Below are 22,726 nucleotides of genomic sequence, written 5' to 3' on the forward strand. Positions count from 1 at the left end.
CAGAGTATTTTTTCTTCATTTCTCTGTAGTTATCATGGTTTTCTTTCTCTTTTCAGCAAAGAACTGATGTGCGTTTAAGTGAGATGCTGGAGGTAAGTCTCTACCAGACTACTGTATCTTGAAACTATTCTAAATCATCTTCTATTAGTCCTCTTAATTTTATCCCTTCTTTCTTCATCTTATGAACAGGATATGATGGGTCTTTGTGCTGGGATAGTGTATTTCTTCTTATTCAGTGGATTAGCATTTTAATAGTGAGTTATATAAAATGTTGTAGCACACAGGCCGTGGCAGTGAAGATTCTACTGATAAGGTGTATATTTGCTACCTAAAAGATACTGTGCAGGGTGAAAATAAGGTCTTGTCTTCAGGTGTTTAAATTGTATGAAAGCTTGACAAGTTTATTGATGGCTATATTTTAATAATGTCATGTGAGAATTTTGACTTGTAGATTGCTGAATATTCATAGCTGATGTCAGATCAGATGGAACATTGTTATGATAACCCCAAGTTAATCAATTTAGAGAAAGAATCTTACTAGTTTTAACTCTTAATATTCTTAAATCTCATCTTGGGTAATGTACGTTGTCTCTCACTTTGTTACTCTGTACCAAGCAAGATATATTAGTTCACCTGAGGCTGCATCAGCATTGTCTTTAGCTCATCAAGTCCCCTACACTTATTAGCTTTTTATTTCTGTGCTGTATTGTATTGCACAGGAGATCAGATATCACTCTCGTCTGGCAGGAGCTGTCCTTAGATAGAAGTGTGGCTGTTGCATCTGCACACAGACTGTAATGGCGGGTTACCATAGTTTTGCCTGTGATTTTTAAACATTAACTGCTGAAAGCACACTTTCTGCCTAACTGGAATTCTAAAGCTGTGTTCACTCTCTGCTCACAAATATAGTATTCCAGATATTAGCCATTTTATTGTTTTTACTCCATGAGGAAGTTAGTAGGTTGGAAGATACACAATGGCTACCAGTAGCCATTCTGAGAGGAACATTTAGGTAGGATTCCCAACTGAAGAAGACTGGACAGGAGAGGAGGAGACGTATCTGGAATAGATTAGTAATGTATGTAGTTGCAAGCAGGCTTTCTGACTTGAGAGCATGGAACTTGCAACTTTACAGCTCTAATAGACTTAATGGAGAAAGTGCTAGATTTACAATGGAGAAAGATGCGAAGAACTGTAATTGCAGCAATCATTTTCAGCTGATGTACTGCTTTGATATCATCTAATGGATAAAGTAGTTTTTCTTGGCATTCCTTTTTTTTTTTCTTTTTATAGCAAAACTTGATCTACATTATAATGCTGCTGTTAAAGTAGTTTCATTTCAGAAATTCCTTTATGGTAATAGCTGAATATAAATTGCCCTTGTGCTTTTGATCTTCAGTCACTGAATCTGAAAATTCAGTAACAGCTTTGCATTTGAGCTCTCTGAAGCACACAACGTAACAGATTTAATTTGGAAAAAAAACCCAGGAAAGCTCTTAGATATTGAAGGGAATGTTCCTTCCTCCAAGACTCTGGCCTCAGATCTAATGGAATATAAAAACAGTAATTGTAGCCAAGGCACTGTTGGCAAGATCTTGGGGTTGTACATTCCTGTGTGTATAGTTTTGTTTTGTTTTGTATCATCATGTGCTTCCTGGTTGATTTGATTGGATATTCTTCTTATACTTTGGGGGGAAAAAAAATAGTTGCCCTAATTTATGTTTTTTTGTCCTGGGGTCTTCCGTTGTGAACCACTTGTCTAAAATTCATTTTTCATTAGTTATCGAATGTATCAAACTAAATAGAATGAGTTTATTTGCACGTAACACTGGAGCATCTCCCATGTGTCTTTGTTGGTTTTGTAGGGTGCAGCCTTCTAGTGCTTGATTTTACCTCTTTCCCCTGCTCATAAGTAGATTGTGTTGTATTAACAAAGGTTTGAAAATTAACTGGGAAAATGTTAGTTGTTTTTTAATAAGAGCTTTCTGATATGTTTTATTCAGATCTGTAAGTAAACTAGCAAGTCGTTTGCATAAGAACACAATATGTGCAGTATCTTCAAATGTTGCTAACACCTGATGTTGCCTGCTTATAATTCTGAATGCCTTGCACATTAATTTATACAGTAGACCCTCAATAGTTTCTATAACTTCATACAATACAAATGTAAGAGGTGAAATATTTTTGTCTTTGTGTTTATACATGAGCTTGTAAGCAAAAATGAGTGTTGTGGTGTTTGCTTCAAAGCCAAATTAGCTTTCTGTTCCATTTTCTCCCAAGGAAGAGGACTATCCAGGAGCTATTCAACTGTGTTTGGAATGCCAGAAAGCTGCCAGCACTTTCAAACACTACAGTTGTATAAGGTGAGGTGACATTGTGCTGATCTCACCTTCTGGATAATATGTGTAAATGATATAAAGCAGTGATGATTACTTCTCATTCTCTAAGGCAGTTTTGATTTAAACTTAATTTTCTTCCTAGAAAAGTAAAGTTGAGGGATTTATAAAAGTATAAAGAGCCTCCTCGGTGGTGCCGTTCCCCCATACCGCTACTAACTAATCTCTACTAACACTGTGTAACCTCTGCCTGGTCTGTGTCATTGTTTTTTAGCTGTTGTACTATGTTGGCAGGTAAAGTTTTCGCTAAGACTGAGTTATGGCTGTGCTACAGCTTGCAGGCTAGATAATTTTTAATAAGGAAGCTTATAATCTGGAATTAATTAACCTTCAGCATGTTGATTTTTGGATGGGAAACTTACCCTGATTCTTGGTGATGTAATTAGCTGATGTACAGCTTCGTGCCGTTGAGGAGAAATTGCTTTCAGAACTGAAACCAATTAGTGTGTTTACAGTTTCTAGTTTAGAAATACTTCCTTTTTGTTTTTAATGAAATAAAAAAAATAACTGGGTGAACATCAAGTTCAAAGTCATAACAAATAGGACAGTGAAAGAGTAAAATACAGTAATTTTTGATGTTTCATTGATTAAAACATTAGATTAACTGGATTTTCTTTATGTGATATTTTTAGAATTTTAACATTATGGTTAAACTTCTGAAATTGTTTGATCTCTTGCCAGAATGCTCCTTGACTTAGCAGGACCAAAATCTCTGAATGCATAGCAGTTTGCATCCCTCTGTTCTGTAAATGTATGGTTTGTTGTGACTTCAGAGTAATTACCCATAACGATTGATTTTTAATTTAGGTCTGCTTTTGAAGTGTGGTTGTTCAAGGCCAGGCTGGATGGGGCTTTGAGCAACCTGGTCTAGTGGGAGGTGTCCCTGCCTATAGCAGGGGGATATAGCAGGAACTAGATGATCTTAAAGGTCCCTTCCAACCCCAAACATTCTGTGATTCTACATTTCTAAAAATCTAGAGATGAAAAAATTGTATTAGGTTAGAAATTCTGTCCATAAATAAGCCTCTCTCTATTATTTATTTTGAAAAAATTGTTTCCCGTTTAGTTCCATAAAACTTGTGGATACAAGTTGACTACACAGTCAACATTTGCTAACGTTACTTCTATCAAGTTTTATTTAAAAATATAAGTCAAAGTCTTCTGTTTTTTGCATGTTGTTTTTTTTTTTCATGGGAGTAAACTCCCTTGAAAAATGCTTAGAAAAATGGAGAGTCAGGTAATAGGACCACTCTATCTGACATTTGTGTGTAAACATTCCATTATATCACACTAGATGTACTTTCTAGAAATGTGCTGATTCAGATTTGTTGAGTGAGGAAGCAAAAAACACTTAATTTGCATTTTAATTTTTTTTTAATCTTTTTTTGCTGGGTAAAAGAACTATAGTATAGGATGTGTTCCTAAACTCCAGCAAAAGATCATGTGAAATTGTTGTGAAGGCTTTTCTGTTTGTAGGCTTGTTGCTTATGGATAAACAACAAAGAATGATTGGCTACTTGATTTTTAGTATTTAATTTCAACCCTTTCTCATATTTTTTTATTTTTTTATTTTTCTTATTTAAACCTTTCTTTGGAAGGTGTTCTTTCCAAGTTATCTAACAAGTAAAAATGGAGGGATGATGGGCATATCATTTAAGGGGAGAGAACTAGGTAAGGAAGCTAGAATCTTTTGATAGAGTTAATGTAGGCCCTCAGGAAAAGACACAGAACACAGAAGCTGCCTTAAGTCAGGTAAAGTGGTTATCCCATCAAAACTCTGCTTTCTGTGCTGGAGAGAATATCCTGCCTATTTCTTTTTCTTGACCCTCCCAAAGAAAAACATATTAGCCACTTTTTGTGTCTTATTTTTTTCAGGTGGTGTTCCTAAATTTTAGAAGTAAATTTTTGGAAAGGAACACTTTTGCCTTCCTTTGTCCAAAATAGATTACCTTATGGTAGCTATTTTTGTTAATCTTTCTATACCAAATGCAACTCAGACAGGTGAACTGATGGTCTTAAAAAGATTTTCTGAGAATTATGTAAGCTTATGTTCTGACTTCTTTCTTTGAAATTTAAATAAACATTTTTGCTTTAGTGTTTCTATAAAGGATTCCTGACAGTGAGTGAAATTTATTATACCACAGTTTGCAAAGACTTGACAGCCTTCATCTTTTTGGTTATTTTCTGCTAGATACCCGAGGGCTGAATTGAAATGTATAGAGCACAATGTATAGAGGGTTTGGAAATATCTTTGAATACTTGGATAAATCCCAGCAGAATGTCTTTTAACACTGCTGCATTATAAACCTAGGAAAATGTGCTTCCGTAACGGATAATTTTATCTGACGCATTAAGAATACGGAACTGTTGGTATGATCAGTAGTTTGATCTGACATTTTTTTTTCTTTCATTAATAGTGAGTTGAATTCAAAACTGCAAGATACTCTGGAACAAATAGAGGTAAGAATGGATATGTTGGTTTAGTATGTATTAGTAGTTAACCTCTAGATATTAGTAAATTTAGCATTAGATATTTCTAATGCACTGCCATTAGCAATTACTGAATGTGCATACTTTTTCAAGTATGGTCATTGGAATGCTGTAGCCTTTTGTGCTGAAGTATACATAAATGCTTCATAATATGGTATCAAATTTATGAGCTCAGCTTGCTAATTGTGCCGACATTAAGTGGTAAAGCAATCTAATAAAATAGACAAAATATTTGAAGTACTAGAGCAGAGATATGCTGCATGCATGATAAAGATGCACAGTGGTTTACTGCTGTGAGTTTAGTCCTAAACAGTTGTGAAAAGTAACCACGAGCAGCATGCCAGTAATAGGTTTGGATAAGATACATGAGAAATGAGTTCCGCTGGAAATTTTAGAGGTCAGCAAACTGGAAACTGCTGGGTAGGGCCAGTGCTAAGCCAAAGCAAATAAGACTTGAATAGCTGGGACAGATATGACTAAGAAGATTAGTTGAATGAGTTAAAGTAAATAGGGACTAAAGAATCCCGTGGTTTCTCTTTGCAAGAGCAAACTACGTTGCAATACCCTTAACTGTTAAGAACTTTGAAGTCAGAAAGTGTTAAATTGCAATCTGTTAAACAGATTTGAGAGTAAGAAGTCTATAACTGAATTGTTTGAGCTGAAATGCTTATGGAACATTTTCTTTTTTTTTTTTCAGTATTAGGTGTTTCTTAGAAGTGGTAGTATACCACTTCTAGTAGAAATCCCAGCTCTCCCATATTGGGTTGCTAGGCCTTTACAAAGTAAGGTACTTCTTGCTGTATTTGTTTTTGGAAATGGTGGAGCAATTTGCCTCGCAGAAATTTCAGACTGAAGTGGTGCAGGTGGCAATAAATAACGTTTTTAGCACCTGAAAATAGTCCAGTCTTGTCTGTTTTACATGCATAGTTATCCACAGTTAAATACATTTATTTTCCTCATTTGTTGTCATTTAAGTGATTTAGTCAGCTTGTTTTTATTAGGTGTTTAACACGTTGTTTTGCCCTCCTTTTTATAGGAACAACTGGATGTAGCGCTCTCCAAGATATGTAAGAACTTTGATATCAGTCACTATACAAAGGTTCAGCAGGCTTACAGGCTGCTTGGGAAAACCCAGGTTAGTGTTTGTGTTCTGAGTAACTTGTGAAGACCGGTGGTGTAACAGTGTGAAGATTTGAGTACTGTAATGGAAATTTCTTTTCCTAATGCTGATCAATCTTGCTGTGTGTATTTACAAAGGCTCAGTTATTTTAATGATAATTGCTAAAGATAAACCAAGCAATATTGTCCCATGTAGGTTTTGGGACATGGTCTAACTGTAATAATTCCATATTTCACCTCCTTATGTGATGCTTTATGCATTATTAATTATACCTGGACATGAGGGCTATTTTTTTATATGCTGAGCTGTGTACAACCTGCACCTTGTATTCCCATTTTATGTTGTACTTGAATGTGATGGAAATGAAGATGTGAGGAGATTTTTTTTTTGGCAACAAACAATGAAATAAGGTATGAGAGGAGGAAGCCCTGCAGGCAGTTCTCATCAGTGATCAGTTTTCATAACACAGTGACATTAAACATGGTGGTGCCAGCATAGCAGTGACATGCTGGCTTAAAGAAGAGATTCCCCCAGGAAACATTAGCTGCTGACAGTCACATCAAAGTATCTGTCTCCTGTTAAAGGCAGAACAAGAACTCCATTCTGAGGTTTTTTCTTTTTTTTTTTTTTTTTCCCCTCTTTTAAAGCTTAAAAAAAAGCTATTCAGGACAAGGGCTGACATTAGGATGCCTTTTTTGGTTTTGTTTTCAAAATTATTTATTCATTTATTTTTCCTTTTTAATTACAACCCTTCTAGCAAAGTTGGGTTCTTACTGTGATAACAGTATAATTTTGCAGTAGAATAGAAATTAATTTGTTTTCCCCTTCTTTGACAATGTGCAGAATTATTGGAATGCCTAAAGTTTGCAACTTGAAGTCAAGGAGAGAAGATTAGACTTTTTCTTTGTTAGTACTTTGTATTCAATTTCTTTCTTTACAGAATGAGAAACGTTAAAAGCAATCATAATGCATTCACTGCTCTTGTCTGAAATGGACTAATATTGTGTACAGCTTCTTAACAAAGGACAAGTGGGAAATTATGAAACAGCTTGACCTAAAACTCGAGCATGGTTATGGAAAATAAGTTACTTGGTTTTTGTTAGAAGTAAGATATATATATATATATTTAAACAGACTTCATTCTTTGCTTATATTGCAAATAAAGAGTTTGGAAGGAGAAATGTATTGATACAATGTGCAGATACTTTCTGCCTGTTGCTTGTTCTCTACATTGTATTCTACAAGGAAGAACTCAGCGTACCAAGCAGATATATTCAGCAGTCTGGTTCTGATTTTAGTTTTATTAATTGCAAAGGCATTATTTTTCTTTTAGTTGGAAGCCTTTCGAGTAGTGGGGAAAAAAAAAAGCAATAATCTCAACCCATTGTTTTTAGACATATTTGTCAATGACTGGGGTTGTGAATGAATGAATGAATGAATGAAGGACGCGGAGGATGGTGGAGGAAGCTGATTTTCCTGGCAATACATGAACTCTTTTACATTGCAGTATAGTAATATTGTGAGATATGTCCTTTCTTAGGTGTTTTAGAAACAAAGACTGGATATCATGCTTATGATCTCTGGTGCTCAGTACTGACAAAGATAGAAGTTAAGAGATCTCTGCTGTACGACAAACTGAATTTTATTATTTGATTTTTTTGCTTTTTCTTTTCTTACAGACAGCAATGGACCAATTACATATGCACTTCACTCAAGCTATTCACAACACCGTGTTTCAAGTAGTTCTTGGATACGTGGAGCTTTGTGCGGGAAACACAGACACCAAGTTTCAGAAGTTACAATACAAAGACCTCTGTACAGTATGTAATTCTTACATGAATATGTACTTTTTAATCTGAAATTTTCCCCTGTTGTAAGTATCCCATATCTAAGTAAGTACTCAGTTATTAAACTAATCCTGCAGCTATTACAATTTCTTAATACAAATCATAACCTAATTGAGAGGTTGTTTATTTTGAACTTAATGTTGATTTTGATGGAATTAAATCTTAGCAGTTGTGTATTAATGTACATATCATCTAAATAAGTGCAAATAAGTAAATGACAGGATACAAATAGGAGGTTAACGCTTCAAAACTCCTGTCTCCTTTACAGCAAGTGAGACAATTGTGACTTCCCATTTTCCACTCAGATGAGGAATTTTACTCTCACTTCTTTATGCAGAGCCATTCTTAAATAAATCTCTATATCTGAAAAATCTCACCTTAGAAATTTCTGCTGCATACTTAACACTTTGACAAATTTGATACTCCTCACCTAATGAATACCTTAAATCACAACTGGCTCTTTGGAGCAGAGTGGCTCAGGGATGTAGAACAGCTGTCCCCTGCGTTATCTGTTTTTAACTGTTTGAGTTATACAGCATTCAGTTCAATGGGCCATCAGCCAGGATGGCTACTATATAATGCTGAAGTCCAAAATACATTGTTGAACTGAAGCAGTGAAATGAAGCAGTAGCCATATATTGCAGAGAAGTCTGCAGCTATCTTTCACGATGAGACATCGTCATCATTAGACTGTACAACTTCATTTCTGTCTTTACTTTGCTGTTCTATGAATGTAAGAAGGATGTAAGAAGTCAATTAAAAAAAGGCACTAAGAAATAAACTGCATTTTTAGAGAATGTTTGATCACCTGGCATTTGTCAGCTTTCAAATACTTTGATATACATCAAAAAATGTAACTTTGGATGTGGAGGTTTCTGTATGGTTTATTTTGCCTCTGCAATTTATGAATGTGTTTGGTAACAGTTTCGCAATATTACTATTATTTTTCATAGCATATTACATCAGACAGCTACATTCCATGCCTTGCTGATCTCTGCAAAGCCCTTTGGGAAGTCATGCTCAGCTATTACCGAACGATGCAGTGGCATGAGAATCATGATCAAGATGAGGCAGCAACTGTGTCTTCTGGTAAGAAATAATTCTGGAAACAAAACTTCTGATACTTGGAAATAACTTTTCTTGTGCTCAATTAATTAATTGTTATTTAGGTACCTTTGTGATCTTGGGTCACTGCCCTTCATCGTTGTCATTCATAGTGTGCAGTAAGGACTTAAATACTCACTGAATTTTTGTAGTCTTCAGAATAACCTCCTTTTAAATGAGTAAGCGTATGTGCCATTACTTCAGTTATAAACAGTTCTAGTTCAAACAGTACTTGTTGCTTGCTCGGTAGTCAGCTGTGGTAGATGATTACAAAATCTGAGGAGTTTTTCCTTTAATATAAGATCAGCATGTAATTTCAGATTTTTTGATCAGTGTTGAAATCTTCTCTGCGTATTAAACTTAGTAGATTGGGATACTGGACTGTGTACTAGGAAAGGGAGCTGAATGAATCTGACATAAGTAGCAGTTGTAATTTTCAGGAGAAGTAATTTCTTAAATGTTTCTTGTCATCTGTAGTACTGAACATACTTTAAGGTATAGTCACAATTGACATTTGACACCCTCGCAGGAGAAAGCAATAATTTTATCATACAGTATTATTCTGTTTGTGTTTTATTGTTGTTCCAGTTTGTGTTTTTAGGGCAGAAATGCAAACCTTTAATCTGTCTTTTCATTTCAGTCCTTCTGGGTACATTTTGCTGGATGTATTTTATATTAATATAAAATATCTAAGAATAGGCTCTTCCTACTGCTCCATCAACCAAAGATGCTTCTTTTTGGCAGTGTGACATTTACAGTATTGAGATTTATGCAAAACTCCTATTTATCTGAATCAGGTGGGATTGGTCTTGTCTTTCTGATCTGCATGTAGGAAAAAAAAACACTTCTGTCAAAGGGCAAGGAGCGTAGACTGCTTCTGCAGTTACTCTTCCTTGCCTGATTTACATAAAACTTGTATGCTTTACGTTAGTCTGTGAGTGAAAAGAAAAAAAAAATGGAAGTAGAAGTGAAGAACAAGCGCTGAAAGACTGTGCTTCCTAGAGTGCATTTGTAATTCAGCATTTCTTTCAAAAATTGGATTTACTACGGATTTTAAGCTTTATAAAGAATAAAATTTAACTAATGTTGTCTTCTTGCTTTAAATGTAGGAAAAAATAATGTAAATATATGTAATGTAAATTGCAAGAAAAAAAAAGTGCCTTTCTTGTATTTAATACAATCTGTGTATTTTTTGAAACTTTTCAAATGAAACTTTTCTAAGCATTTCAGAATTAAAATTCAGAGTTGAAATATTTCATTTTGAGATGCACCTTGTGAAGGAAGATTCTGAAATTTTGAATGAATTCCACATTCTCAGTAGTGTTTACTTTCGAATAAGTTCAGAAAGGCTCATCTCCTTCTTTTGTTTTGATTTTGTCATCTTTGAAGTGTTAAATAAAGCAGATATTACAAAGAGCTTATTACAAAGAAATGTTATTGTAGTAGACTACTTTCTCAGCTCCGTGTGTAATTGTTAAAATAGTTCCTCTTAGTGTGGCTGCTTTTGGTACTTTTGGTACTTTTTTGAAACTGGACTTGAGAGATGATAATTTCATAGCTCCTTCTACTTTAATAGTGAAGCTTATTCAAAGTCCCTCACGGATTAGGGAAAGGAGGATGCTCTTCATCTAGACAATATGTCACTTATTTGTGATAACTAATGCCTGTTACAGGTGCTAAAATGTACTTTGTTTTCGTAACTTGTAAATGTTTGCCTTTCTGCATTTCTGAGGAAAGAAGTGCATCTGCTTTATATTGGTAAATATTCTTCTTATTTCTGTTCTGAAGACTTGTCTGAGATTGAAGAGCAAAGTCGAATATAAAATATTTTCATGATGGGTTTTTTCTGTTTGTTTGTTTGGAGCACTTATAGAAGACTCTTGGAAATTGAAGCTTTTTGTTTTTTATGAAGTCATATAGAATTGTTTGGATTGGAGGGGACCTTAATGATCATCTAGTTCAAATCCCCCTGCTGTGGGCGGAGTTGCCACCCACTAGATTGTTCGCTCCAAGCTCCATCCAACCTGGCCTTGAATGGGATGGGGCACCCACCACTCTCAGCAACCTGTTACAATTCCTTGCCACTCTTGTAGTAACAAATTTCTTCATTATGTCCAAATTTTTCCAGAACTGCGTTAAGAATTTGCAGTTGTTCTTTGAGTTATAATCTGACCTGGTCCTTAGGGGATTATTTTTTGAAGAGTAATTAAAAAAAAAAAAACTTACATAGAATAAACAAGATGAAAACAGACTTTCATCTCTAGATATAGATGCAATCCTAAAACAAAAATTTTAAATGATGAGATGCATTTTAGTACATCTCCTAATATAGGAAATAATGATGAGATTTAGTTTGCTGAAGTATTATAACGGAGTAGCAGTAATTGATTGTGAAACTTACTGATAGTTCTGTGAACGCTGAATAATAACACCTAACTAACTGCTTTAATAGAGTGTTGGAAACGCAGAATTAACTGATCATATACAGGACTTAATAAATCATACTGAAGATAAAATGCACTGCTTTGTGCAGGCCGCTGCCCAGGTAGGCTGGGTTTTCACATTTTATAAAATTGATTGTGGTGGTGGTGTAGTTTATGTGTATTCCTGAGGCATTAATTTTACTGAAGGGTTGAAAAAGAGCAAGGAAATGGTCACTATAACATTAAAAACTCCTGATTTCTTAGGGATATACCTAGAGGTACTGATTATTTTAGGCTTGTCTTCACTCTGAAGAAGTTAACAAGAGAAGAAGTTGCAGAAACTTTTACAGTATGCTTGTGTCTAATATGGCTGTTTGTTTCCTTAGAGAGAAAGGATAAATCTGCTTAGTGTTTCTCTAGTTGGGTTATTCTCTCTGTTAATATTTTGTTTGGTCTTCCATGATAAACTGGACTTGAAAATACCTTTGGCAGAATTACTGCCTTCAGGAGAACAGCACATTTAGGTATAGATAAAATTTAGAATTTTTATGTATATGGTGGCTAAAATTAGTTTTATATTGTTTCTTTCATAGGAAGAATTATCTATGAGTGCCAAGCAACAATAGATAGCATGGAATCCTGGTAAGGCAGCTTAGCTTAGGGTTGGTTCTGAATTCCTTATTGATGCTAGGAAATAATGTGTGTAACAAATGTGGACTGGCCAAGACATAACTGCCAGTTGTTGAGGAGCTGCTGAATGTGCTTCTTTTTCTTTCTTATTTACTTTCTTGTCTGCATTATAGCAGTGATCATAGAATCATAGGATCAGCAAGGTTCGAAAAGACCTCATAAGATCATCCAGTCCAACCATCCACCTATCACTACTATTTCCCACTAAACCATGTTCCTCAGTACAATATCTAAATGTTTCTTGAATGCCTCCAGGGATGATGACTCCACCACCTCCCTGAGCAAGCCCATTCCAGCACCTGACCACTCTCTTGGAGAAGAATTATTTCCTAATGTCCAACCTGAATCTCCCCAGGTGCAACTTGAGGCCATTCCCCCTCATTCTGTCACTAGTTATAAGAGAGAAGAGGCTGACCCCAGCTCTCTACAACCTCCCTTCAGGTAGTTATAAAGAGCGATAAGGTCTCCCCTGAGCCTCCTCTTCTCCAGACTGAACAATCCTAGTTCTCTCAGCTGCTCCTCATAAGGCCTGTGCTCCAGACCCCTCACCAGCTTCCTTGCCCTTCTCTGAACATCTTCAGGTTCTTGATGTCTTTCTTGTAGTGAACGCAGTACTTGAGTTGCAGCCTCACCAGGGCTGTGTACAGAGGGATGAACACCTCCCTGCTCCTGCTGGCAACCTGTTGTGCCTACCTGGTCATTAAGTCTAACAGGTTAAAAAAAAATTCCATCCTTCAAGAATGTAATAATGTAATGCAAAGGCGTTAGACATTTCCTAGTTTGTTAGATGTGTCTGGCTGCTATGCAGATAAACCCCAGTTATGGATAGGAACTGTCTTTCCTACAATACCAGAAATATTTCTTATATTTATTTTGTTTTCAGGCATGGGTAAGCTGTAGATTTTTTTTAATAGAGAGGAAAAGATTCTATAGATTGACAAGAATAAAAAAATTCTGTAAATTCAGTTTATGTTTGTGCATGTTTCAGCTGGGGACTAAGTGGGAAGATTCTTGTCTGTGCTCTGTTTTTCTTGTTTGCACTGCCAGGCAGAACAAAGCCAAGATCCTATAGGAACCCAGAGAGATAAATGGAGAAAAACAGATGCCAAGGCAACAGGGAGGAAACTGCTTGATAGGAATGGACTGGAGCTGGGTGGAGGTTTCAGAGAGTAGGTGTTGGGATCAGGAGTAAGGGAAAGAAAAGGTTTTGAGCTGGGAGCCTGTATGTGGAGGTAATAGAGACGAGATCAGTTGAGCCAGAAACAAGGGAGTGAATAGTTTTCTCAGGTTCTGAAAACTAACTGGAGGTTGTAGGAGAGATGGAAAGACAGGTCTGATCTGCTTGGCAATGCTGGAGTATTGCAGGCAATCTTAATTCTTCTGTGTTCAACCTCCTGAATGGTGGACTGGAAGGAGCGCTGTATGCTTAGTGATATTCCAGAGTAGTATTTTATATGGATTAATTTTTTTATTTTTCATATCAAGTCACGGAATGGTTTGCATCATTTTTCCACTTGTCAGGAACAGCATATATGTTTTTTTTGTTTGTTGGTTTTATAATAGAAAAAAGTGGTATAGTCTCACAAAGTCAGAGGTTTCCTGTGAAACAGGCTGTGACACTGTGCCATCACAGACTGCAAGCATAACCACAACTGTATGATCAAAAATTACAATTACCTTCTCTTTTTTTAAATATAAGTAAAAATGTATCCTCTTTATTGCAGCAAAGAAGACAACACGCAAGAGGAAGGGGGTCTATAGCTGTGGAAATGAAGATTTTAGAATTAAATACAATAATTTTAAAGAATGAAAAACTTCTAATGAGATATTTATGAGATTATTTCATGTATAAGCATAGGTTAGTATGAGAGTGGGGGAAAAAAAAGGCATGCTACCTTGTTTACATAGTTCGTGGAAAAAGTTTCAGTGGTTTCCCTCAGAATTACAGCCACAATTTACTGAGATAGAAAGTTGAAGATCATGTTCCTGATATGTTTCTTTTATGATTCTCATCTACAAGGCTAGAATAGCTTAGAGAATCTAGAAGATAATCAACTGTCACTTTGTCATTTTGTTTTTTGTATTTGAAATATCAGTTACTCTCTCATTTTGATTTTATTTGAATGGGTGTTTTGCTTACATAACAGTAATCAGAAGCTCTTCCTATCTGCATTAGCATACAGTATTTTTATGTGCTCTATTTATTTCTTTGCAGAAGTTTAAAGCAATGGAGCTCTCCTGGAGTTTGCAGAATGAGTGATATAATAATGGCTAAGGCAGAAGTTTTGTTATAGGTGGAAAACTAGGGTACATTTCAAGGCTTTTGAAAATATCTTTAATACCTTCCATCTTCAGTTTCAGATGGCAGCAATGTGGTTGGAACTGAGGAGAACAGTTTTGACCGCAGCTATGTGAAAAAGAAATTGGAACATGGGCTTTCACGAATATGGCAGGTATGTTTTTTAATTGTCTTAAGGTTTATTTTCCCCAGTAAAAATTAGTTATATTTATACTGGTCTTTTTTAAAGAGATTTTTTAAAGTAATCTGCTTTGAGCTAAATATTATAAAAACCACGGACATAAAATTTCCATGATTCTGTTACTACTTGGTCACACTACTTACAAACTCAGTGAAGTTACCTAAGTACAGTAACATGACTCTCAGCTGGCCCCAGCTGTCTGTTGCTCCATAGCACTATTTCTTCTCGTGTCCTTTTTAATTCTGTTAGAGCAGTCATACTACTGTACATTTCCCTGCTTGGATAAGGCCTCTTGAAATGAGTTTGTGACTGTCTCAGGTTTGAATTGACATAGCTGATGATGACAGGAGTGCTGCAAACCATCTTTTAAATAGGAACAGTGGGGAACTGGAGTTTCCAAGAAGATACCCAGGGAGCCTATTTGTCCCTTTCCCAACACATAGTATAGCATTTCTGAACTACTAACAGTTTGGGATATCTTGTGGGAGGTATGGAAATGGAAGAATGAAAGAAAAAAAAAAAGCGATAAACGTGAAATTGAACATGGAAAAACTGAAATTCAGAGCTGAAGAATGGTTTTTTGATGTCCTTTCTGGTGTAAGCAGAACTATGGAGAACCTGAAATCTTGTAAACCTGTTTGGTTTCATAATATTCCTAGCTTGATTGCTGGATCATTTTAATATGTCACAAGACCCTGAACACGTGATGAAAAAGCAATAATCCTTTTACAATGCAGAATGGTAATACAGAAATTGGCTTTTTCAAGGGCTATAAAGTGCCTAGCATTAACCTTGTATTATTGTATTGATTATATTATTATTTAAGAAAGTCAACAAGTAGTAATTAGTGTTACAGAAAATGGAGGTGTACACTAGACGTAAAAAGAAGCTATAAGTGGAAACAAACCAAAAAGTGCTAATCAGCCTGGCATCCCAGCATTCATCTTATTGTCTTTAGTACTTAGTAAATATAACCTCATATTTTGCATGTAAATTTACTGAGGATTCATTAAATGGTTCTGAAATATTTGTATTTTTGTAGGATGTTCAACTGAAAGTGAAAACATATCTTCTGGGAACTGATCTGTCTAACTTCAAATATGATGACTTCATATTTGTACTTGATGTTATCAACAGGTATACTGATGTGGTCATAAGGCCACTTACTATATGCAGACAAACTTGAACTCTGATTCGAAGACTGCACATGGTTAACTAAAGCTGATATTTACATTCTGATGCTAACTTTGATCCTATCTACTGATAGAGTTTGAAGAGTGCTTCCTCTTTATGTTGGAGTCTGAGCGCCAGTTTTGCTGCCTGCACCAAGGTTGTATTTGGGAGAAGTAGCATGAATTGCTTTACTGCTCAAGTAGTTCTTAAGTGCAATAATATTTGAGTGTTGGCCAGCTTTAAGATTTCAGGATTGTAGATCTGACAGTTCTTATTTTTCTAAAACCTTTTAAAGGGATTCTTGATCAAGAGCAGCAAAATATTGCAGTACCGTTAGTCTGTACATTATTGTATCCTTCTGTTTTGGTAGTAAAAGAATGGATTCAGGTTCTGAGCTGTACAGTGGACATTTTATTTTGATAGCGGCTTGTTGTCACTGAGTATGGGATATCAAGATAGGATTTGGAGGGAAATGAGATATGGAGTTTTGTGAAATGAGTGAAGGGTTTGCAGCGTGACCTCTCGTGATAATGACTGAGTCTAGAAATTTGGATTGGAACAACAGTATTAATAAATCAATAAATTTTTCTAAACTTTGCTTCATTACTACAGGCTGATGCAAGTTGGAGAAGAGTTTTGTGGCAGTAAGTCTGAAGTTTTGCAAGAATCTATCAGAAAACAAAGCGTTAACTATTTCAAAACGTACCACAGGTGAGACTACTCTATGCACAGTGGATGAGTGTAGTGACATTTATTATCATTGGTTTTAGTTTTAAATGAATTACAGAGGAATTCCATTGAATAATGTTCCTGCATTGAGGTTGATAGGCTTCATTGATGGTGGAATATGTCTTGTGATGAGAATAGGGCTCTGAATCCCAGAGAAGGGAAGAAGATGGAAAAGCCAGAAGTTTCTACTATCTGAATAAAGTTGAAAAACTTTACACAAAAAGTTTCAGTAATTTTATGGGCCCTCTCCTAAGCTTTCATGAGGGATTCTGAGGATGAATTCATCTAATGTCCATACTTAATGGCAAAGTTGTTATTTTCTTTTTCTGTTATTACATTAAAGAATCTGTTTATGTATGGCTATGAAATGTTTTTTTTTTTTTAAATAAGCATTTTTATGTCTTACCAAGATGCTTGGAACTATATCCATTCTTTAGAGTCATTTTCAGTGTTCTTTCATTGGCAGTATCTAGTTATGTTTTAGACAGATGTGTTTTGACCTCAGTCTCTGTCCTTGTATATAATATATGTTTGTTACAGTATACGTAGCAGCTTCAAGAGTAGTCTGTTTGTTTAAATTGTCTTGATTTCCCAAATGTTTTGATTTGGGTGATTGACAGATCTTTTGTTTTAGTTACCTAGCATTTATCTTTCTGAGTTTAAGTAGCTACAAGATATGAGAAGAAATGCAACATTGTTCCTTGCTGTAAGAAGTTCTTAGTTCCTCATTCTTGATCTGTTCTGCTCCATCACCTATTGTAGGGAGCCTGCTTTGACAGAGGAGTTAGAGTCAATGATCTCTTCAGGTCTCTTCCAACCCCTGTGATTCTGTGGGAGCTGTCGTATAGCTAATATATTTATTTGGTCTGAGACTTTCTGCCTAAAATCCATTAAGTATGGGATATTATGATATGTAGTACATAAGACGCTGTCTAAATTCAGAAGCTGAGAATGTGCTTTGGATTTTCTTCTCACTTTCTTAGTTTATGATTTCTTTTCAGACATTAAACTGAGATCTCCATTTCAACTGTCTGAGAAGCTTGAACCTTAATCACCTGCACACTGTCTTGTTAGGAGATGAGTTAGAATCTCAGAATCAGGAGTCCAACTCTGGGCTCCATACAGCACCACTGAAAATTCAAACCCTGTGTCTGATAGCATTGTCCAAATGCTTCTTCAGCTTCAGCAGCCTGGGGCCCTGACCATTGCCCTGGAGAGCCTCTTTGAGTCCTTGACCACCTCTGGTGAAGCACTTTTCCCTAATACCCAACTTGACTCTTCCCCTGAGAGCTCCATGCTGTTCCCTTGGTCCTATTGCTGTGACCAGGTGACCTCAGCTGCTCCTCGTACACGTTTGCCCTCTAGACCCTTCACCATCGTCATAATTGATCAAGATGCGATGCCACCTTTCTATTTCCTACAAGCATTTCTGAGCTCTGAGCTGAATTTCCCATACTGCTTTGGAAACTGAGTTTGCAGCTCTCAGTTCTTAGGATCAAAACTGTTTAAGAAGAGCTCATGGCAACTCTGAGTGAAGCACCCTGAATCTTTCCACCTAGTTTGCTGTATGCTTTATTGTTCAGTGGCTCTCTTCTACTCTGAAAAGCTATTTTGGTCTATCTAATCCTCTTGTTCATCAGATGTAGCACAATACCCTATCTAGGTAAATAAATATTGTTTGACTGTCATGGTTTTGATTTTGATTATGTTTAAAGGACCTACCTAGCAGCTTAGGGAGCCGGAGACTAATTGCTGAATTATCTTTGGACAAAATAAAGATTAAGGAAGTTTGATGAAATATTTGAGAAAATGATTATTTCTGTATGTAATTTGTGTTTCTTATTAAAGTAGTGGTTTTTTTTGTCATTCTTATGAAAATAAAAGCAGTACGTGTTGATGAGATGCATGTTATATTAACTTTTTAATGCTTCTACCTGTTCTTTGCTGTATAGGTATTGTGAAGATTATTGGTTTATGTTTTCATCCTCAAAAGAGAAGGAAAAATTAGCACAAAACAAACAAAAAAAAGCACCTCTATTCTAGCTATGTCCTTCAGACTGGTTTATGTAAAAGCTTTAAATGTCTCGGCTTTTCAGATCAAGCTGATGGGACTTGTAGTCCCTTTATGCACTTAACTGAGGAAAAAAAAAATAGTGCTTTTTACAATTCATTAATACATAAAAGCTACATAGAATTGGAATGCTCTGAGTCCAGGAGTAATCAGTTCTTTGATTGTGTCATTTAGCATATGTGGCCTCCTATGTGTTGTGTTGTAGAGAACTGGCAACATAGAGCAAGCGCTCTAAGGAACTGATCATGTCATTCATCAAGTGCAGAAAAGCAGTGTAATACTAGAGTGCATGAAGCCTTTTACTGGGTAGAAGTTGATTATTTGGAAAAATTAGAATGGGCTTTTGGCAGTGAATATCAGAAGGGGGATTTTAGAATGCAATTGACTTTTCTTTCTGATGCATTGGTTAAAAGATGCATCCACCAAAGATTTTCAGAGAAAGAATGCTTTATGCCTTCCACTTGTATCACTTTCTAGACTTGTTTGCTGGTGAAAAAACATCTGTTGAAATGCTTTGCCAGTGGCTTCATTCTGTCTTTGAAATGATATGGAATATCATGCCATGTAGCTTTTAAATATTAGCTTTCCTATGAATCTTTCTCCTTAGTCATCTTCTCAAAGAATTTTAGTCTGTAACTGATTTTCAGAATGTCTGTTGCTTCTGTTGGCTGTGAGAAGGTCTGCAAGCTATGAGCACTCTATGCCTCTAAAATCAGAGCTGAAGTCTGCATTTGACTGATAAATTTAAATAGACATAGGAAAATGCAGTCGTAACTCAACTGATTTCTCATCTTGTCGAGCAAGAAAATTTTCATTGTAGCAGTAATTACAGTTTGTTATTCAAACAATGATATTCCTAGAATATTTTACTGCCAAATTGGAAACCTAGTGTACAATTTACCAACTGCTATTCATTAAGCAAAACACTATATTTTATATTAGGAAGAAGAGAGAAGTATGAGCTCAATAAGCACTCACTGGTATCTTCCTGCTTGTATGGCAGAAAGGCTTTCTTTGTTAAAAGAATTTCTGCTTATTGCTGAATGGAGGCTCTTCTGATGTTCGGAAGTGTAATAGAAACAATGCAGAGATATAGCGACCTGATTATATTTCCTTAATACTTTTTCTATGTTCGTACTAAGATTAAGATGTGAAGCAAACTATAGCTCAGGTGGTTAATAGCCGTTTAGCTTTTTCTTCTATGCCTGTAGATCATCTAGCTCCTTCCACTTCCACTTACTACATTTTGGCTTCTGTTTGCTTATTGAAAGAAATTATCTATTTTATGATGGCTCAAAAGCTGTTGTCCTGGTGGAGTGTTTGTATGCGTTGTGCAGCTTCCTATACTCTACATAAAGAGAGGTACCATGTTACTGTAGAGTCGGTTCCTCTACTTCATAATGGTCATACTTTGTAATGACAAAAAAAAAAAAAAATTGTTTCCGAACTTCAGAGCTTGGCATTCTTTGATAATTTCTTTAGAGGTGCCATAAGGCAAACATTGTGTTAGTAGTCACAGTTTTTAGGTGATTTGTCACTTGAAAGAATGAGTAAGTACTGTCAAGTATCTGTGTTTAAGTGTGACTTTTTATATGTTTTTTTGAAGTCATCTTTCACTGTATATATTATCTGTTTTCTGATTTGCTCTGCTGCCAATTGAATATATTCTTCTGTTGTATTTCAGAACCCGTCTTGAAGAATTAAGAATGTTTTTGGAGAATGAGACCTGGGAACTTTGCCCTGTTAAAGCAAGCTTTAGCATTTTGCAGCTTCATGTACGTTCTTCGAATAACACATACAGAAGTGTTGATACTGCAGTAGCTAAGTGTGAGAAGTAGCATATCTCTGAACTGCTGTGAAAATGCTAAATGATTATTGAAAAAACATAAATTTCATTTCAGGATTTTGGAAACTGTAGAATCCAAGGCTGTTAAGACAGTGACATTTCTGTTTAGGCAGGTAGAGGATTACATAACATGCTGGAGTTGTAAGCATAATATTAATCTTTGTTATTTGTTGTGTTTTAATCTGCTGTTTATTTGTCAATTTTCTATTTCAAAATTATTATTCTGAGAGTATAATGCTGAAAAATAGTGCCTAAAAATAGTTACACTCCCTAGTGCTCACTAGTTTGGACCTTTTTTAGGAAAAGTAGGTCATACTGGCTCATTTGGAGACCAAAAAAAATTTTTTTTCATGGGGAAGTACCTCCAAAAGCATGTGATGGGTGTCCTCACCTGCTGTACTAAAGGGGTTTTGTGTAGTTTACCTTATGTTGGTTGAATTTCACCTGTTTTGCCAAACAAATGTGGATAACTATGATTGGAGTTTTCAGTAAAGTGCAAAAGAAATATAGCTGAGCAATGCAAAGGAAAAGGTAATCATTAGAAATTTGTGCAATGGATTTGAAGATTATAAAAAATTTGAAAACGCTTTAAAAATAAAATATTAAAAAATTTCTGCAATAGTAAATTGCTAGGTAATGTGTGTAAAACAAAATAAACAAGACCAAAACTTCATTTTTGGGTAAAATTGTAGGCCTTTTTTATTTCCTAATTTTTGTAAAATAAAAAAACCACTTATTCATTTTCCAAAATCAGGTGAAAACTGCTTTCAGAATGCAGGAGATGTATCACATATCCTAACCAGCAACTGTTAAAATTAGAAATAGGAGCTCTGTAAGATTGCCAATAGCAAGGTTAACTTGAGCCAGTATGAAAAGTATGTTGTTATGCTCCTTTTATATGAACCTGTAGTCAACAGGACAGTTTCGATATTATTATGGTGATTAAAATTGTTCTTTCTTTCTATTAATAGGAATTTAAATTCATGGAGCAGTCACGTTCCCCATCTGTGTCACCTAGTAAGCAGCCTGCTTCAGCAATTTCAACAACGGTAACTTTATTTGAGCAGTACTGTAATGGAGGAAACCCATTTGAAATTCAGACTGACAGCAAAGATGATGAGACAGAAGATGTGTTAGCTTCCAATGGGGTACGGAGCGTTTCACAAAAAAAAGCCAATCTAGCTCTCATTAAGTAGTTGTTTATTTCGTATGTCAGTGACGGCAAAATATCTTAGTACATGGGTTAGTAAACTACAGTACTGTTTAAGTTCTCAAGGCACTTCATTCCTATTAGATGGGTTGCTTTGTTTTTAACAGTGCCATGCTAATGGCTGCCTGCTTTGCATCTTTGCCTTTTGTGTTTTTCCTGTGGGATTGGAGCTGCGAAGCTCAGATTTGATGTGTATCTCCCATGCCTGAGTATGATGCTATTGCCTTTTTCCTGTTGTGTCACTTGCTGACAGCATGCAGTTGATTGGCATGAACTATTGTTGCTTTATGCTTAAAGAAATGTGCTAGAGAGATAGCAACTACCACCAGGTAACTCTTCTGTCAAGGAGTAGAGCAGAATATATATCCTGCCTTTTCAGTGAATTGAGAAGAGTTGCATGGTTATCAATGTTAGTTATAAATGTAGATTCCAAATGAGCATGTTAAGCAAAGATATACTCCAGAGAATGTGAAGAACCACAGAATTCCACAGTGCTGTATAGAAACCAGCTCTAAAGCAGAGCTTTTGCAGAATCTGAACAACCATTTGGTAGGTATTTGTGAAAGATCCATAGTGAAATAATTATTAATGATAATAGAGTGCTTTTGAGGCTTGCAAAAATTGAAGTGGCTGCTACTGGAGAGTTATTTTCAGACTTCTGTTTGTTTGTGAGTAGCTGTGCTTTTTAAAAGATTTTTTTCTGAAGAAATCATAATACAAATTAATATTGTTAGAAAATAATGATATTTTCAAGATAGCTTTCTTGTGAAGGTTCACCTTTAACAAGAAAAGCCGTCATGACCTGCACTGTGAGTGCCAGTGAGAAAATACTCAAATTTCAGGATAGGTTTTTGGCTGGGGGGGCCTGTTGTTTTGTATTTTGGCCACCACTTGCGGATAGGTAGTTGGGAAGATGTGAAATTATTTTCCAAAAATGATAATAATTTAGGTTCTGAGATTGGTTAACTTCTCCAGAACAACAGCAACAATATAATTGTTGGTCAGGAATTTCTACAACCTCTGTTTCCATGCAATTCCCTGCTAGCAAATGAGTGCTGTGTCCAGACAGTCCCCGTAATTTAGTGCATTGTCTTGTCAGTGGGATACTTGCAGTTTTAGAAGGCTAGGATCGTCTTCATTTCTTAAC

General features: G+C 35.7%; 1 protein-coding gene across 2 annotated transcripts in view; it reads left to right on the top strand.

Moving 5' to 3' along the window:
- The window catches only part of VPS50 (VPS50, EARP/GARPII complex subunit), a 73,039-nt gene that overhangs the window by 15,892 nt on the left and 34,421 nt on the right, over window positions 1-22,726 (top strand). For both annotated transcript variants that reach the window (XR_002435047.1, XM_021386574.1), the window contains exons 8-18: window positions 57-92; window positions 2,281-2,363; window positions 4,814-4,856; window positions 5,923-6,021; window positions 7,686-7,826; window positions 8,807-8,942; window positions 14,426-14,523; window positions 15,593-15,687; window positions 16,336-16,434; window positions 20,208-20,298; window positions 21,341-21,517. Coding sequence is in view for 1 of the 2 variants with exons in the window: in XM_021386574.1 (XP_021242249.1) it covers window positions 57-92; window positions 2,281-2,363; window positions 4,814-4,856; window positions 5,923-6,021; window positions 7,686-7,826; window positions 8,807-8,942; window positions 14,426-14,523; window positions 15,593-15,687; window positions 16,336-16,434; window positions 20,208-20,298; window positions 21,341-21,517 (1,098 nt within the window). In the remaining variant the exon portion in view is untranslated. The remainder of the gene's footprint in view (window positions 1-56; window positions 93-2,280; window positions 2,364-4,813; window positions 4,857-5,922; window positions 6,022-7,685; window positions 7,827-8,806; window positions 8,943-14,425; window positions 14,524-15,592; window positions 15,688-16,335; window positions 16,435-20,207; window positions 20,299-21,340; window positions 21,518-22,726) is intronic.

This window comes from Numida meleagris, chromosome 2 (assembly GCF_002078875.1).
Source record: "Numida meleagris isolate 19003 breed g44 Domestic line chromosome 2, NumMel1.0, whole genome shotgun sequence".
Taxonomy (NCBI): domain Eukaryota; kingdom Metazoa; phylum Chordata; class Aves; order Galliformes; family Numididae; genus Numida; species Numida meleagris.